Source organism: Tasmannia lanceolata, unplaced genomic scaffold (genome assembly GCF_043159265.1).
Source record: "Tasmannia lanceolata isolate RefF3 unplaced genomic scaffold, GAP_Taslan_0.1 ptg000007l, whole genome shotgun sequence".
Taxonomy (NCBI): Eukaryota; Viridiplantae; Streptophyta; class Magnoliopsida; order Canellales; family Winteraceae; genus Tasmannia; species Tasmannia lanceolata.
Genome location: NW_027518684.1, coordinates 18843715 through 18863004, shown reverse-complemented (window position 1 = coordinate 18863004; position 19290 = coordinate 18843715). Strand labels below are relative to the sequence as shown.

The 19290-nt window shown below is 38.5% G+C and overlaps 1 protein-coding gene across 1 annotated transcript in view; it reads left to right on the top strand.

The window, feature by feature from the left end:
- LOC143882194 (uncharacterized) overlaps window positions 1-18308 on the top strand; it is a 35716-nt gene extending 17408 nt beyond the window's left edge. Inside the window, exons 5-10 of the mRNA XM_077385653.1 lie at window positions 6184-6285; window positions 10386-10490; window positions 10624-10728; window positions 12904-13089; window positions 15876-16119; window positions 16724-18308. Coding sequence (XP_077241768.1) covers window positions 6184-6285; window positions 10386-10490; window positions 10624-10728; window positions 12904-13089; window positions 15876-16119; window positions 16724-18084 — 2103 coding nt within the window. The 3' untranslated portion in view covers window positions 18085-18308. The remainder of the gene's footprint in view (window positions 1-6183; window positions 6286-10385; window positions 10491-10623; window positions 10729-12903; window positions 13090-15875; window positions 16120-16723) is intronic.
- Window positions 18309-19290: the final 982 nt, after the last annotated feature.

Here is a 19290-nt window from a genome sequence, read left to right as displayed (position 1 = left end):
CAAAGCTTCTCACGAATGAAGTGACAGTCAACTTCAATATGCCGTCTCATGAAACATTCGATTATTAGCGATATGAAGTGTTGCCTTATTGTCACAATGTAGAGATGCTGGTGATGAGGAAGGAATACCAATCTACGTCAGAAGAGACCTCAACCATGTCAACTCTCCACATGTATGAGCCATAGCTCGATACTTTACCTCAGCGCTCGATCTAGCTGCAACATCTTGTTTCTTATTATGCCAAGATACAAGATTTCCTCCCACAAACGTACAATAACTTGTAGTTGATCTCCTATCTACTGAAAATCCTGCCCAATCTGCATCAAATTTGCATCAGTAAGCCCTTCTAACCTTAGGTGGTTTTTCTTCTTAAAGAACAAACCTTTTCCAGGAGCACTTTTCAAGTACTTCACTATCTGCAGGATTGCTCCCCAGTGCGAAGTATGAGGAGAACTCATAAACTAACTCACTACTCTCATTGCCCAAAGAATGAATACACGAACAGACGGTATCTTCGCCGCTAGGGAAAAGGTCTCCGTATGGTCCAAACCAAAGGTCTGGGTATAGCCCAAACAGACTTTCAATCTGTCCATTGTACTATCTGGCAAATATTTCACAGTAAACACTCAACGACAACCAATTGCTTGGGCACCCCTCCGTAGTGGAACTAACTCCCATGTACGGTTAGAGGCAAGTGCCTCCATCATAGCCTCCATAGCAGAGCGCCAACCTGGATGAGCTAATGCCTCTACAACAGACTTAGGGAGAGTGAGATGATAAGGATGAAAGGAAACTCATGTAAGAGGGAGAAACACAATCATAGGAAACAAAATGGGAGATAGGTGAGCAGTAGACTGGGAACGAGTCCGAGAAGCAATATGGGACTCAAGGGAAACAAAGGGAAGATCAATACCTGAGGGTGATCTGCCGGACTGAGGAGGTGGAACGGGGTGAGGTGACTTGAAAGGAGAAGCGGTCGGATCAGTGAGCACAATCCGTCAAGGGCCACGAGAATAAACCTACACTTGTGCGGGCGTAGCAGTGACAACATGGATAGGCAGGGGAAGAGGCAACCTGGAGTCATGAACTGAATCAGTAGCACATGGAGAGAAATAGGTTGTATCCTCAAAGAATATAACATCAACAGATACAAAGGTCCGCCGTAGGGCAGGGCTATAGCACTTGTACTCTTTCTCTGTGTGAGAATAGCCTAGGAACGGGGATCAAGCTTATCCAACCTAGGGGACAACTTATGAATGAAGCATAGACAACAAAAAACACGGGGAGTTAAAGGGAATGGATCATCCGAAGGGTGAAGGACAGAAAAAGGAGAACGACCGCCCAACACTGATGAGGAAAGACGGTTCCAAGGAAGCAAGCCGTAAGAACGACATCACTCCAATAAGGCTAGGGAACCTTCATCTGAAAGAGAAGATTACGAGCTATGTCAAGTAAAGACCTCATCTTACGCTCTGCAACCCCATTCAGATGTGGGGTATACGCACATGAGGATTGATGAAGGATACCATGGAACTCTACGAAAGATCGGAAACCATAAGCCGAAGAAAATATTCCTTGGCATTGTCGGTCCCCAAGCACCAAGCAGAACAATTATACAGATTACACACTTCAGCATAAATAAGTTAGGAGGATGCTTTCCAAACGACGTATACCCATGCTTGTTAAGCTGAATTATTGAGAGCTCTCCATCACCACGCTAAACCTAGCCATCAACCACGTCATCAAAGGCATATACCTAATGAACCTTCCCAGTTCCATCGCATAGCCTTAAAAACTTTGCTCATGTTTGAAGACATTCTTCCATATGGGAGTGGCATGTTGAAAGGTTTTCAAGTCAGTTGTGAACCATCTCATCGAAGGCGTATCCTCATGAACCACTTCTTTTTCAAACCCAAGGTTTTAAATGTCAGTTTCAGTACGCATGTCTATTGTCACATAAATAGAAACATGTTTGTTTTGGACATAGATTTCAATCGAAATCGTGTAAAATCACGGAACTGTATGAAAATGTATGCAAATGATAAAAAGATGGAACTTAAGAAAATGCTAGAATAAGCTCAAATACACAATAAGAAAACATCACATAAGCAAGGCAATCATCCATAATGTTTCAGCAAGATCAAACAACTAATGATGTGTTGTTACGCATGGAACAATAGGATCAATTGTAAACTGAAAATGTATATAACCGCACATGCTTCAAAAAAACTCAAAATAGGAAAATATCCACCCGTCATGAAGTTCATAAAGAAAGTACAATATAATGATGGAAATTTAAATGATTTTCTAACAAAAAGTTGACTTTGTTAATCGGGCAAGAATAACTCGCATATAAAAAAATTAGAAGCTGAGATGCAGATACGATTTTTTTTGGGAAATGGTACCCCCTCCCCCCCCTCCTCCAACGGTTTCTGTGAGAATGGTTCACTGCTTTAGGATAGATTCACCCCCTTTAACATTTTACCTTGCCTTTAAAACTTAATGAATAACGTTTGGGGGGGATATGATTTCCCTATTTTTTTTGAAAAATAGTCTTCTTATCAAGAATTTGTTAACAAAAAATAAATAATTTTCGAAATGAAAAAATTTGACTTCATCAATCGATATAGCGGGCAAGAAGTCACATATAATAAAATTAGAACCTAACATGCATATATGATAAGTTTTTATTTGAAAATATAGTTTTTCCAGATCTTCAAAATCATAAATCCATGAAAAAAATGATGTACGAACCCATGTACAGATGCATCAAGTCAACAGTTATTTGATGTAGTTGCACCATAATTGAAGAAACAAGCAAAAATAAAATAAAATAAGCACTTACCAAACAAATGGAAACATGTCGGTCGTTTTGTGTCGGCTTCAATAGTTGAAGAGAGAGCCATATAGCCTGAAAAATGTGCACATTCTTGAAAACAACCCTTCATATGGAGTCCCGTGCTGAAAGTTGTGAAGTTAGTCAACTTAATCATTTTTTGTTTTGAATGGTAACCGAGATGGTCAGTACAAAGGAGAAAAGGCCCAAAGAAGAAAAGACAAAAAGCCACCCAAAACATAAGGAGGCAATTCCGGTGATTCCAAATCCACACACCCCTTCTAGCAAGGGCGATCAGTAACACTATTTGCAGATCTCCTGACATGGTGAAATTCAACTGGTGATGAAGCCGTCAACTCTAGAATTTCATCAAAAAAATTATCAAATCTCCAAGGATGACGAAGAGAGCCACTAAGCCACTGGATTACATTAAGTGTCTCCTTCTACCACAACTTTATCCAGACATTCTTTATCAAGAAATTTAATGCCTTGGTGGACAGTGTGTACCTCCGCTTCACTAGCATAGGTCATTCCAATCGGACCTGTGTACGCCCAAAGAACCTCCCCTTCCTCATTTCTTAGAACACCCCAATACCACTGGGACCGTGATTCCCCAAACTAGACCTATCAAAGTTAAGCTTTAAAAGACCTTGAGGGGGCGGATCCCAAATCTGCACCGGCTTCTGCCTTTGATCAAGACTAAGACAAATCTCCTTCCACCCTTTCCAAAGGTCAAAGGCCGATACAAATCTAAAGCACGGTATAATTCTAACCCAAGATATAGTCATAGAAACCATTTTACTGTAGAGATGGGTTGAGCTCTTTACTTGGTTCTTGAAGACTCTAGCATTCCTTTCTTTCCACATGACCCATATTGTAGCTAAGAAAGATTCTTTCCAAAGAATCTTGCCTTTCTATTTCCAATGGGCATGAGTCCACTGATGCAGGAGCATCCCCTGGAATATCTACATTGGCCCTTTCGTGTTCATTAGCATAGGAGTTCTTTTCATTTGTTGCATTTGTTCATTTACACCTGAAGTGGTAGTTTGGTATTTTGTAGTCTTTTTAGCCATGGTCACAAGTAGGGATAGCCTGGTCATTGTTGCTATGTTTCATGTCATCTTTTGTTATTTTGAGTAAGTAGGGGTATTTGAGTCTTTTCTCATGTATGGGTTCTATAAATAGGCCATTTGATTCAATTTGTAAGCAGGCCTTGATTGGAAATTGAATTGGAAAAAGAGATAATTTTCTCTAGATCTTGGATCTAGTGAGTTTTGGAGGGAAAACCTCTTCCAAAGAGGATTTTCTTGTGCAATTTTCGTCCAAGGGAGAAATTGAGCTTGGAAATCAAGCTCCTCTTTGGAATTTCATCATCTTTTGCCTTGAAATTCAAGGTTTCACCTACATTTATCAAATTCAGCATCCCCTTGCTGAATTTCAAGTTTTTTCACTAAGAAATCATCAAGAAGAGCTCTCAATTTCGAGATTCTGCCCTAAATTTCAACGTTGCCAGAAATTTGACGCTTCCGCACGTTTTATCCGGCATCATCTACCCCAAGAAAAGATCTAAAAGCTTGGCAAGAAAGACCCATTCAATCCCGAATCTTCTTAACAATTTGCTCCACAGCTCCCTAGTTATGCGGAAGTGCATGAATAGATGATCCAACGTCTCCCCCGCCTCTATGCACAACACACAGTGATCAATAATGAGAAACTCCCTCCTACACAAGAAGTTTGTAGTTTGGGTCCTCTTCAGGAGAGCCGCCAAAGACACCCTGGGAGGAGCTTGGATTTCCCAAACCCCAGTGACCATCGAAGAAATAGGGCTAGCCACCAGGTGAAGATAGAATGATCTAACAAAGAAGTCCCCAGATGAATTCTACATCCAAACCCTTTTTACAGTCCCCCATCCGCTTAATGTAAACCTCGTCCATCATCTAAAGAAGTCTCGCCACTGATTCCATCTCTCTTTCTCTTCTAAAATAAGGGAAGTAACCATCGCTCTATTGGGTAAATGGCTTGGAGGTTTGGTCAGGAGAGATCTCAGCTATGGTCCAAAGTCATTGAGAGTAAATATGGTGCTTCACCGGACAATTGGGAGTCAAGGGACGATATTAGACATCCTGGTTGTACAATGTGGAGAGATATTATGAGATTCAGTCTTACCTTTGCAGAGGAAGTAAGAATGTAAGATACAGAGTTTATTTAGGGGAGAGAATTCGGTTTTGGGTTGATAAGTGGTGCTCTAATCGCCCTCTTAAAGAAATCTGTCCATACCTGTTCTTAATAGCAGTGAATAAATAAGCTTTTGTTAATGAATATTTGATAAATAGTGATAACATTATAGATTGGAGGCGGTTTTTAGTGAACCTAATCATAATAGAATGTTTCCTGGTCTTTCTTATGTTTAGATATTGATGCAGATATTTGAATTGCATTTACTTTCGCAATGAAGAGTATTTTCTTCTAGTCTAAAGAATATGCAAAACTTTTCTACTATAATTGGTTTCCTTGTCTTTACAATGGGTTATTATATTAATGTCATATTGATTGGGTCCTCATTGTAACCACCTTCTTTAGATTATTGTGGTTCTCATTGTAACCACCTTCTTTAGATTATTGTGGTTTCTCCATCTCAAAAGTGAGGCAAGATTTAGTACAGTCCTTGTGGCTCTATGTTGTGCTAAACTGCTAACTTGAATACAAAATGAATAAGGCTTAGGGTGAGGTTTTTATACCTAGTGTGGTTATTGGTATGCCAAGCATTTTGTAGTATATGCCTATTTGGTAATATGCATAACTAGTGTTTCTCCAATATTGTGACACGACTCACACTTGTGTTGACTTTATGCTCGGTTCATTTTTATGCTTTAGGTATGGAAATTTATTTCATTTTTCATAGTCTAATCCTTCATTCATTGTATTGGTTAGTGATTTATTATCTTATATAGTTTTTGCTTTTATTGCCTACTTTATTTGTTACATTTATGAATTCATTATATATTTGTTGGTTGCTACGTTATCCAAAGATAACTCATCATTATTCATTGTACTTTTTGTGGTTACCAAGGAAGTAATTCCAAGTTCCCTGTTTTTTTGGGGATTCATTTTTTCTTCCATTCATTCTCATTCAATGTCAGTTTGTCATGGTTTTTCTTGGTAAGCAATTGGGTACTCATGCTTTTTTTCACCCAAAAAGGTAGTCATACTTTGCTCCTCTGCTGTCATTTTTCATTTTTCTTTTTCTTGGGAGTTGGTTTATTTTCACGTTTGTGCCCCTCTGTCATTTGTTCTTGTGTATCTTTTATGTATTTATTTAGATTACTGATTATTGAATTAATTATTAGCCTGTAGTGCCAATGGAAGATTCATCGAAATGGTTGCCTTCAGGCTGGATTACGGAGATTAGGGCCATTAAGGAGGGTGCAAAAGCTGGATCACGTTACAAGGTACTTGTTTGTAAATAAGAGATTTTCTCTGCTCATGTCACTACTTGTTGGCAACTTTTTGGTGTCTGATGGCACATTTTGTTGAATTCTTGCTAGTAATTTAACATAATCCAACTGTGGTTTTGTGGAACTGCGTATCTGCATATTGCACATGGGCCAGTTGGGCGACAGCCCACAATTTTATTGGCAACCCTACAATTTTATTGGCAAATCACATGCAAACTGGCATGTCTTGAAGACATATACACACTAGATTAATGACCCAATTGTGTTTTCATTCTATAGCATGTTGGTACTTGGTACACATGTTGTAGAAGATATATCTACCTTCAGTGAACTCATTCAAACTGCCATGTCTTGTAGACTCGTTCGCACTAGATTAATGACGTGATTGTATATTCATTCTATAACATGTTGGTACTTGGTATATTAAAAAAAAAGCATCTTGGTACTTGGTATATTTAAAAAAAAGCATCTTAGTACTTGTACACATATGTTGTGGAAGTTATATCTACCTTCATTGAACTCATCAAATCCTCCTCAGTTTGGAAGAGCAAGCACATCTCACTCGGTATTCTAAAATGGCACCTTGCCAATGATCAATGTAAATAGGAAGTACGTAGTTAAATTTTAATAAAAGATGAAAAAGAGATTCTGAGGTGTCCCACCCTGGTCAATTTTTTATGGCCCCACCTATATCAAGTAATATCCAAATTACATGATGGACACAAATTGTTAAGTACTTATTGTGGTACAAAGTACAAAACATGCCAAAAATTTCCTATTTATTTGCGTTGAATTTGCCTTCCATGTATATTTGAGAAATGACCAGCATCGCCGGTGGAAAATATTTGTCCAAAATCTTTGATCTTTTGGCATAATCATCACTTCCCATGACCATGTTGATTCTTTGGTCTTCTACTGATTATGCTTAGTGAATTATTTGAATCCAAATTATCGAGTGTGAAGGCCCATAAGAAATTTAGTTCAATGCGGCCTTACCTTCAATAGCATGTGTTGGCTGTTGGGTCGTCCCAAGCAAATACCATATTGAGAAAATTACCTTACACTCAAATCATTGGAGGGCGAGGAAAAATTAGAAACTTAGTCATATTCCACAATACTTATATGTTGGTTTCGAGTGCATGTGCAAATAATGACGTGCTGGCCAAAGTATTAACCCTACCTTTTAGAAAGCTCAGCATTGAATATTAGATCAATTGAAAAGTTTTTCATAATATTTAGAGGCATGTTTGTCAACTTCTGAAATTCAAGGGTGTTCCTGTCATTTTGTACAAATGGATTGGGGATTTGATATTTCCAATTTGCTTCCTTCTACTCCAAGAAAGATTGAGAGGCATTATTTGGTTATTTGGACCAAGAACTATGGATCAAGGACTAGGTCTTCATTACATTTGATGAGGTTGTGTTTACTAAGGTCCGAAGTTGGTTTTTCCAATGAAATCGTCGGGGAAGGTAATTGATGGACCAGGGGTCTCCTATGGGGTTTGATGCAAGGCCAGACCATTCATAATAATGATAAAATGCAGAATGCTAACTGAGAGGATCCTGATTGTGTATGCGTGTTGGCGGTTTTGGCTGCGTGCGCTGGGTGTTTTGTGGGTGGGGGGGGGGGGGGGGAGGTGTTGTTGAGCAACTTGCCAAAGAATTTTTTTTGGGGTGACTCGTGCACATCTTCTTAGGGAATTCTGTGGTTTTATATGAAACTAAGTGAAGGAAATATTTGATAAGGGAAAAATGGAAACTAGTTTGTGTTTTTTTTGGTTAGTGGTGACCAGGGGATTAGTAAGAGTGAATGCATGGATGAGGAAGTTATGCATTAGACGCGAATTAGAGATTTTGAAAATTCAAATCCCGAGATGCAAATCTCATATTTTGGATTTTTGCTTAGTACAAATTCTTGCAAAATGCAGTATTTGCCGTAAAGGTTTCCTTAGTAGAATGAATTTTCTACTAAAGAAGCGAGTAGAATGTAAAAAGCAGTATTTGATGTGGTTGTCTTTTGAAGCAGTGGAATAGAAGGCAAGGAAGCTATTATATTTCGTAGAGAAACTGCAAAAAGCTATACGGGAAGGAAAAAGTCAAAGGTTCTTATTAACACCAAAATCTACTTTTTTATATATACGACTACAGTATAACATGAAAATGAACTGAAAATTTTTGGGTAGGAAATGGGGAGAGAAGGATCGGAGTGAAAAGAGGGGCATAATTATTGTGTCCAAATGAAGATTTTATCATGGAATGCTAGAGAAGTTTATATGGGGCTATCCCACAGAGTTTTCATTAGACACAATAAACAAAGGCAAGGATTTGAAAATTGTTTTTCCTGGAACTTTCTTGAATCCTTATTGGCTATGGTTGAAAAATCTCCCTTTATCTTCTTGCCTTCTTCCCCACTCTTATTTCTTGGACATCTCTTCTTGGGATGTTAAATTGCATGGTGACATGTGGTTTCTCTTTTCACAACGGGATTTGTTTTATTTTGCAAAATGCTCTCTTATTTTTGAATGATTTATGCACTGAATTCTGTGTTTTTCATCCTTATTTGTACCTTGTCAGTAGATTACCAAGAACTTCATGAGACTTGTGATTTGTCATTTCTATTGGTAATTTTTGCGGCTCCGGCTTAAGCTCAATTCTAACGCACATTGTTGTCAATCTGACTTTCCTTGAAAATGCCTCCAATTAGGTTGACTAACACACACGTGAGGAAACAATTCCTGCGCTCGAGCTCAGAAAAGGTTATCTGCGTTTGAGTGCAGGAAACATGGTGGACCCAGATTTTTTGGGTGATCCTAAGCAAGCAAGCAAGCGCGCGCACACACACACACATGAGGAAACAGTTCCTGCGCTCGAGCTCAGATAAGCTTATCTGCGTTCAAGTGGAGGAAACATGGTGGACCCAGATTTTTTGGGTGATCCTAAGCATTCATTTGAAAGGCCCCATCATGTATGGGGTGTGTACGAAAAATCAGCTCCATTGGATCAACCTAACCCTTCCATCTGTGGCGTGAAAAAATGGGCAGATTTGTGGACAAACAGTATCTGTCCATTTTCTCACCCACAAATGGACACCCTAAGATGATCCAATGGAGCTGAGTTTTGGTACACACCCCATCCACGATGGGGCCTTTCAATTGAATGCTTTGACAAACTAAAATTCTAGATTATTATTTGGTTTCATACTCTCAAAAAGTGCTATCGAGCCACTGGAAAACTATGCTTGCTTTGCCCTGCATCGAGTGCATTCTGTGTAAGGAGGTATAATTCAAAAGAAGCAAGGGAATTTGTTCATTATGTTCTCGAAAGATCTTGGTTGGAAAATAAATAACGTTTGAGCGATGGAATCCATTTTGGAGGGTCCGGATCTTCCCACATGTCTCCATATCAGATATTATAGAAGCAGATTTGGACTTTTCTATAAGTGCCATTGTGGGCCACTGCTCCTATTCAATGTGGATTTAAAATCAAATCCATGCTCTCGTTGCTGTCTTGAAAGCGTGACATGATTTTGTACAAATCTTGTAATGTATGGTAGTTTCATTCCCTTCGTGCTTATTATTATTAGTAGAGGAGGATATAAAAGGTGAGATTAAGTGGGAAGATTAAGGCCCCTTCTGTTGAGTCTGTCGCTTTCCAAGCTGTCATATACAATTTTTCATGCTTGCACCCGTCAGTATGCTTGGGGTGTTCTTTATACTTTTGGTTCTTTTGGTTCTTAATAAACTTACCTTATCACAGAAACAAAGAAAAAATAAAATAGAAAGAACAGGGATTTATGAAAGTCTGTTGTTTTGAAGGTCACCCATTTTTTGACTCTTAGTATTACAATAGGATAGGTATATTTAATTGTATAATTTATATATGTTTGTGGCAATTAGTTTAAAATTACAACAGAAGAAATGTATGGTGATTGAGAGAAGAAAAGTAAATATGGGTATCAGAAACTAAAGAAAACCTGAAACTTAACGTAGATTTTGCGAAACTTTTTTCAATAAACTTAAGTGGGGAGTTTCGTGGTTATTTTATCATATTGTGAAGTTATTGTAATTACTCTTGTCCTTTTGTGCTTTTTGTAGCGTTATATTTCTCCGAATGGATTCACATTCTATTCTAAGGGAGAGGTCCTCCACTATCTCAAGAATGGAACCCCCACACGAAAGAAAAGGAGCTTTGCTGACAATGTTTGCCCTTCATCACCTTCAACATTTAATATTTAGTTCTTTTTATCTTAATTTCTTTATTCTCTGTTATTCATATTACAAAAGTTATATTCTCTGCAAGGTATGACTTTTTGACTATTCAGTTAATTGTTAGGTTGTAGCGCGGATTGAAAATTCCCCAGATTGGCTTCCTCCAGGGTGGACTAAGGAGATCAAATTCAGGATGAGACAGACGGGAGATGGATTTCGACAAGATCCGGTAGCCAACATTATACCTCTCACTATGATGCTGAACTTCTATACCTGTCACTATAATGCCGAACTTTCTTTTGGTGCATATCTTTCAGTTTCTAGTTCTGATTTGCTCGTCCCTAATTTATTGTTTCCATTTATCAAATTTGTCCTGGTAGATTTGTTTATTTTAATTTCTTTATTATAGCCAGTGTCTGTTATGGTATTTTCACATGTGCACCTATGGGGTTGAGTTGCACTAGTTGGTAGATGTGGCAACTGACAACAGTTTCAGCAGATATTCTCAGATTGGTGTTGGCTTCACTAATATTAGCACATCTATATTATATTATAAAAGAGAAGCCTTCAACTTTTTAGAGAGAGAGAGATTAGGGAGGGGGTGAATTAATAAGAAATTCTTAATGTGCATCAGGTGGGTGTCCATCGATCATTTGGAAAATAATACAGATTAACTTAATTTTAAATAGTCGAAACTAGCTTAACGTCTCTACATTTCAAAAAACTCAATTCTTCCCCACCAGCACATATGAACGTTTAGAAAAGAAATTCTTTTTTCTTCGATCCCACGTCCCTTATGTAACTAACTCTCTTCTCTCCAAATCTCTCTCTCTCTCTCGCGTGCGCGTGCGCTCTGAAAATTTCTTCATCTCCATGGGAAAGTCCCTTGGCAGATCAAGCTACTTAGTTCATCTTTTTATTAGTTAAATTGTTGTTTTATTTTTTTCCTTTGTTTTGCACAAGATATTCGGGATTTTCATACACCAATAAGGGCATGGTGTCATCTCTCATCTTCATCTCCTGGGATTTTATTCAGTTTGGTCGCCAAACAACGTATCAATTTTTGCTTGGATTTTTGAAATTGAATCAATGTTTCAGAACTCAGACTCAGATAAGAACTCGGCCAAGTCAATGATTGATGCAATCAATTTTTCATAACTTAGGTAAGTCAAAGGAGTTTTGATTGACTTGGTAGATCATAACCCATACTCGGATGAGAACTAGGACAAGTTTAAAGGGAGTCGTCGATTGGCGTAGCGAGTATTTAAATATCATCTTGAATAAAAGAAAGAAGAGGAACTCATAGGTATAAGGGCTTCCTGGAATCCAACATGCATACATGATTTGTTCTTTTTTTTTTCAAAAATATTTCATGTTCTTCAAAACCATAAATCCATGGAAAACAATTCATGCACTAATCCATGTGCAAATGCATGGAATCAACAGTTAGTTGATGCGTTTGCACCATAATTGAAGAAACAATAAAAAATAAAATAAAATAAGCACCGTTTTTTTGAATGGCACTTACTGAAATAAAATAAAATAAAATAAGCACTTACTAAGCTAAAATGTGAAAACCCAGGCTTCTCTATCCATTGAAATATTGACATGTTGATCAAAGTTCTATAATTTACAACTTTACATACTAAAGTGGTAGTGTTTCGGTCGACATGTCCACGTTATCTAAATCTATACATGTCATTGAAGGATTTTGTTTCGGTGGAGAATGAAATAGAAACATGTCGGTCGCTTCATGTTGTTTTCGGTTTCGGTAGTTGAAGAAAGAATCATATAGCTTGAAAAAGTAACTCATGCTTGAACTCACATGAGAGTCTCGTGTTGAAAGGTTGTGTAAGTTAGCAAACCTAATCACATATTGGAATGTTAATTAGTTTAGCATATGTTTAGATTTAGATGCGGATATTTGGATATGCATTTAGTTTCATTATGAAGGTATTTTCTTCTATAGTCTAAAGAATATGCAAATCTTTTCTACTATAGTTTGGAAAAGCGCAGAATAAGGGCCTAGAGAAAAAAGGTAAAGCGCAAAATAAGGGCCTTTATAATGGGGAATTGTATTAATGATCATATTGACTGGATCCTCATTGTATCTGCTTTCTTTAGCAGTTCGGTATTTATACTATTTTCACACGAAAGGTAGCCATGCTTTCCGCCTCTGCTGTCATTTTCCTTAGAGTTGGTGTATTTTCACATTGATGTCTGTATTATTTTCTTGCTGGGTTGCTTTCATTTTTTCTGAGTGACGGAAAATGGATCTAACACTGTTGCCGGGGAAGTTCCTTTTAATATTGCTCATCTTATCTTTTTATGTTTTGTATCCTTACACTTATTAGTGCACTTGGAGCAACACAATTGTGTTTTTGTAATTGATAATTTTTTTCAGTATTACATTGATCCCGTAACCGGATGCAAGTTCCGCTCTAAAAGAGATGTGTTTCGCTATCTTGAAACTGGTGAGTCTGGAAAGCACGTAATCAGACCAACGAATGGTGAGCTTGGAAAGCATGTAATCAGAGCAACGAAAAGAAGCATCGATGATGATGCACAATCAATGCAGGACAAATGTAATGTAAGTCCAGATCTTCTGTCTTTATTTTTATCTATTTTCTTTACACATGCTAACTTTATTTGTTTTCTTTTTGCATTTCACCATATTTTCCCTATTCATAGTCTCCCGTTATTATGCTCAACTAATTCCTCTATACGTTTTCATCAATGTTTTGTAAATCAGACACCTTGGATTTTTGGTGTCTTGTTTCCCATGTATGTGGCGGGGTCCATCTTTCCTAGCCATATAGTTAGACTAGATTAGTTGGGATTAGGTTAAACCTAACTGTATAAGTTATCTATGGTTTTAAATGGTTTTAAATTTCTGCCGAAATTGACACGAAATAATTGAAATGTTCCATCCCCACCAAAACACTTACCAAAACCCATACCAAAACCAAAATTGTAAGTGTATTAGTGGTATACTATATTAGTATATATGTGGTACAAAATTATATTTATATGACTTGTATGTGAAATGTAGTGTATCTATTATGTATAAATATTTAAATGAATTACATGTGAAATGTGGTATATAATGGATTATCAAACATGCTCTACAATGCATCTCATTAAGTGTTCGATGTTATTAAATCATTATGTGTGGCTTTTTCCTTGTGTGATTTTTTTAGTATATATTTGTGCTTTTCTATCATTTACTTATGTTTCCATATGTTTTCATAATTTTACAAGATTTCCATCGATTCCATCCAAAACAGACATATTTTCATTTCCGCGACGATCGAAATGCATAGCGTAACTAAAACCTGAAACCTTGAAGGTATCTTATATACCTTTCGTGATGACATGAAAAATCAGGGTGTTAAGAAAATGGGGCGCATCAGTAGTGTTAAAAGAGTTTTATTTACCTTTTAGAGTGTTATTTAAGTCTTTTTAAGTCATAGGGGGGTATTAGAGTCTTTTTCCATCAAAATCACTCAAGTTAGTTACGTTTGTTTTAAATAGGCCCCGCACATATATTGTGAGAATTTTAAGTGGGAAAGAGTTTTAAGTCATTAGATGGTATTTTAGTCCAAGTGTCAGGTTTTTGTTTAGGGTTTTAGAACTTTCTAGTTCTCCTTTTTTCCTTATACATTGTAAGCCTCAGGCAAGTATCTTTTACGATGAAAAAAATAACCTTTTCTTTCCTGCTTTGCAAATTGAAGCCTTCAACCTCAAGTTGTGATGCCTTGATCTTCTCCAAGGTGTGAAGCCTAGAACTTAGGTGGATGCCTAGCGTTTTGCTGGTGTGATTCCAACATGTCAGCCTATTGGCCTCTTTCTCTATTTAGGTATTTCTACCCGAAATTTGTTTTTTGGATGTGTTTTCTCCATTTTTTTTAAAAAAAATTTCTTATGCCTGCAAACATTTCCAGGCCATCGTTCCCATCTCTTTTGACCCCCAGCCCCTTCGCATTGTCTGCATGTTCCAGATAGTCTAGATTTTACCCCTGCTCATCTCAGCTCAAACCTACATTTACATTCTGTTGCAGAAACCGTTCCAGACCTATCCCAACCATATCACATCTATTACTAAATACCAGTCCAGATTTCCCTCCAGAATTGATTCAGAATTTTTGTTGCACCTATCCCATATAGGTAATCTGTCTGTTACAAATCTATTGTTGCAGTAGCTTTGATTTATGCCCAGCCACAAAACTTGACCCTGAAACTATTGAACATTAATTAACCTTTCCCATACTCTGAAAAATGCTACCATTTGAATTCCGTGTTCACTGTTAAAAGCTACTGATTATCAGTGTCATAACAGTCTACTTTTCCCATCTGCAACCGTCTTTATCTTAGATCTGTAACATATGTCTTTTATACAGATATATCCTATCCCTAAGCCTCCCTAGATCTGTTCCCTTAATCCTGACAGTTTGATCAACCCAATTCTGAGCATAAGACCCTAAGATATCTTTACACTTGAATGTCCTGTATCAGTTTAGTATCAGAGCTGCATATTAGTGTTTCCTTGGCATCCATCCTATATCACTTTATCTGTGCTAGTGGAAGTGTTGCAAGACCAATTTGTATTTATAAAGCCTTGAAAGCTGTATTATTACATCATCTAATCTATAGAATAGGATGCGTTTCTCACCTACTTGTTAATAGTCTTTTGTTTCATGCTTCATTATCAGGAACTAATCGTTTAATAGTATCCAAAGCTCCCTGCCTTCCATGAATCAGTTAGGTTAGGGAGAAAAGCTAGAAGGAAGTCATTCCTTTGTCCGTTCTTATGTGAACTCTTCAGCCTGGGCTGTAGGTGTATCTGCTAGCGGGCAAGGTTTTAATTTTTCAATTTCGGTGGAAATTTCGGCCGAAATCATGTAAAACTTTGACAAAAAATTCAGTTTTTCTAAAATTCACCTAAATGTATAAAAATTTCTGTGGAAATTTCAGTCAGTAATTTCGGTGGAAATCTTTAACATTACAATAGAAATTTTGTAAATAGGGGTGAAAAATCATGTAAAAGTCCGATTCAATGTACTTTCGGTTTCGGTTTAGACCGAAACCGAAATATTTAGTCCGAAATTTCGAATTTCAGCCAAAATTTAGAACTATGCTACCGGGTATTGAAGGCTTATTCCGTGATAGTAGTGGTTGTACGTTACTCTCCTATTCTGGACCGGGTGTGGTGTCTGATGCTAACGAGGCTAAACGCCAAATATTTTAAGTACCATTTACTCTGTACTTCAGAACCATTTCTCTGTCTCTTGATCTATTCTTATTGTGTTCTTGTTTCTGGTTAAAACTTCTGCATTTCAGTGGTTTTGACTCTCTCCCATTTGTTTTCTCTCATAGCCTTCCGACGAAGTCAAAAGACAGAAATTAGCGGAGGCAGCAACAAGCCGATCCCTTGTTGGGAGCTGTAGCTTGAATTCAGATGGAATAGCAGCAGAACAGATCAAAAGACGGAAATTAGCGGAGGCAGCAGCAAGGCGATCCCTTTTTGGGAACCCTAACTTGAATTCAGACAGAATTGCATCAGAACCGATCAGTGGATCTCTGTCAGAAGAACATACCGGCAACAAAAAACTTAATCGGGGTAAAATTCAAGCTTTGTTGAAACAGACTCGTTGGCTTCTGCTTTGTTTTCTTAGGAGCTCAGAAAAATCTTTTTTAGGTTGATTCTCAAAATCTCTTTGATTGTGAATGAACTGAATAAACAAACCCCCAACTTTGGGTGGGTCTATCAAAATCTTCCCTACAAATAACTGAAGCACCCCTCAGATAACCTTGATGCCCTCTGGTAAACAAGACTTGAGTGTGTTGAATTCACAAGGCTGAAATAAGGTCCACTTCAGCTTACAGGCTGAAGCCATATTCTTGGAGAGAGATCCATAAAGCTCAATGAGAAGATTGCAATAGGTGTTGAGTGGCATGGCCTTTTAAAAGCCCTGCCAACCTTAGGGTCTGCTTTATGGTCAATTGATGACCCAGCCAAGCTTTGGAAACTTATGAACATTTATTCAGCTTGTCTTTCTAATGGAAGTTTAAAATAGAGAGCAGTGTCAATATCAGCTCCCTTTAGAAATTGTATTAATGACGATGGTTGATTGATTGAAAAGACAGAACTCAAGTCCCTTTACACCAGAGGCTCATGTTTAAAGTCCTTCAACTGCTAATTTGACCTTGTTTTCCATTGGCAGGTGGGTTAGGTGCTGGGCCGAGTAGCATAACCCCACAAAATGCTGAGCCAGAGAGAAGGCGAACAAGGGGAGCTAAAAATCAGCTCGGTCCTCAAAGTGCTGAGCCAAAGAGAAGATCCGGAAGGAGACCTAAAAATCAGCTCGGTACTACTGGACCATTGGATAAGCAACCTATAGAATCAGAATCCAATAACCCATTGAGGAATGGTGTGCCACTGGAATTGAAAGAGGAGACCACAGTTGAGAATGCACCTCTACTGGAATTGGAAGAAAAGAAGCAGCCGGAGAACAGGACATCACCGAAATCTGAAAAAAAGAAGGCCCCAGAAAATGGGCCCCGGCCACTGGAAGTGGAAGAAAAGCAGTCAGATAATGGAGTAGAAGCCAAAAATGGCCCAGAAAATGGGATGCTGCCACTGAAAGTGAAAGACAAGCACCCATCTGATAAAGGAGTACCATCAGAATCTAAAGACAGTAAGGCCCCAGAAAATGAGCAGCCTCTGCTGGTAGTAGAAAACAAGGAGTCTGATAAAGGGGACCCAAATGGGGTGCCCTTGCTGAATGGGGTGCCCTTACCATCGGAAAACGGAGCCTCAACAGAATTGGGAGACCATATGCCGTTGTCAAATGGGGTGCCATCGGAACTAGAAATGAAGATCCTGCCAGAAAATCAGGCGGAAAACCACAAAATTGGAACTGGCTGCCGTCCTTCAAGAAAACTAAAGGACAAAAAAATGACCACATTGCCTCGTAGATCATCAAAGAGGCTGGCCGGAATCGAAGCCGAGTTGCCACCTGACCTCATGAATCTCAACAGGGTTCATCCCCCATCAGCTAAATGGAAGGATTATGTTGGAGTTGATCCAGCAGTTGGATTGAGAGCTGATCCAGCCGTTGGATTGACCCAGGAAAAGTTTGAAGGCGAAAACCATCTCTTGGGCCAACCTGATGCAGGACTGGGAGAAAAGCTCGATGATGCCGAGAAACTCTCCGGCGAGAAGCCAGATTCTCCGCTCGTGTTTCCATTCGGGGATTCGTGGCCGGACCCATGTCTTGAATTTGCATTCAAGACGCTCACCGGTGCAATTCCGGTAGCAGAGGATACATTGGCTATTGAAGACTACTTTCAGCAGCAGCTCAGCATGTCTCACTCACAGAACAACAGAAGTTCAGCTTGTGGCTTGGATGCTTTGTTCCAATCTGATATTCTTTTCCAGTTGGACTCGCCGGAGAAGGGAACTTCGCTGCCGCCGCCGGAAAACAATGGGCTACCTTGCTTCTTCGAGAATGTGTTAAAGCCGAATGAGAATGAGAATGAGAATGAGAAAGATATAGCAAGGAATACCAAAGGAGAGAGCTAAAATGAAAAGATCTGTATGTATATAAGCTATGACACTGCTTTTACTCTTCTCTAACCGTTTTGGTTTTCCCCTTTTAAGGTCAAGGGGATTATGAAAAATGTTAGGACCAGATTTAGTAGCCAGACTACTACGAAAAGGCCCCATTTCCAAACTTTATGTTGAGGCTAATTGCTAATAGTGGGTGATGGCAATGATCCCAGCCACCCATCTTGGTAGCTTGCAAATGGATAGCTTTAATAAAGATGTGGCCAATGTGTTTTGCATATAGATAAGCAAAAACTGTTGATCGGACGGCTAGGGTGGCCTGATCAATGTTATGATGAAACAGTAACACAGCCTTGGTAAGTGGTATCCCCCGTTAGATCATCCTGCTAGATGTCCGGATCCAATGGTGATACAGATCGATGAAATTAAAACAAGCCCTCAAAATTAATTGGAAAACATCCCCTCTTTTTAAATGAGAATTCACTTTTACAATCAATGGTAAAAGGTAATTTTTGAGCCTTAAAATCAAGACCATTTATCTTGTACAAAAATCAACAGTTTTAGCGTTTCTTGATGGAACAGTAGATGAGGCATTATGGATCAAGAGCCAAGGTTCATCCCATCGAAGTGTTCTCAATGGCATTCGGCCGGAATTTTATGTGAAAGTCACGGATTTGATTCAGTATTGGCGTACCAATGGTTTGGATTCGATGGCCCCTTGTGAAACCTCAGCCATCTAATCCATCCATTAAAGATTAAGATTCAAGTGATAATGCGAAATGCCGATCTCCACTAGTCAACTGCCGATCCTGAGCCAGCAATAGTATTTTCCATCTTTATTAAGGCTATGTTCGTTTGAGATTGTGAGAGCCCCAAACCTATTATGGGACTCAAATCTAAATGTAATTTTGACTCAAATAATAGGTTTTAGGCTCACAATTGGTTGTCACAATACCAAACGAACAGGCCCAAACTGTTACTACTACCACTACTACTAGTAGACATAATTATTATCTTGAATAAGCTCTGAGTCGTCTATGTAACATGCCCAGTCAAGAAATCAAAGTCCAAATTCAACAGAAAATCTCAAATTACTGGATGTTCCTAACGGTTCATCTGCTGAACACACCTTAAATAAGCCTTGCCAAGAAAATCAACCCCACTGCCTGCCCCAACCCCCCAAATCTATAGGTTTGTCTAATACTGTATCGTCCAACTTAA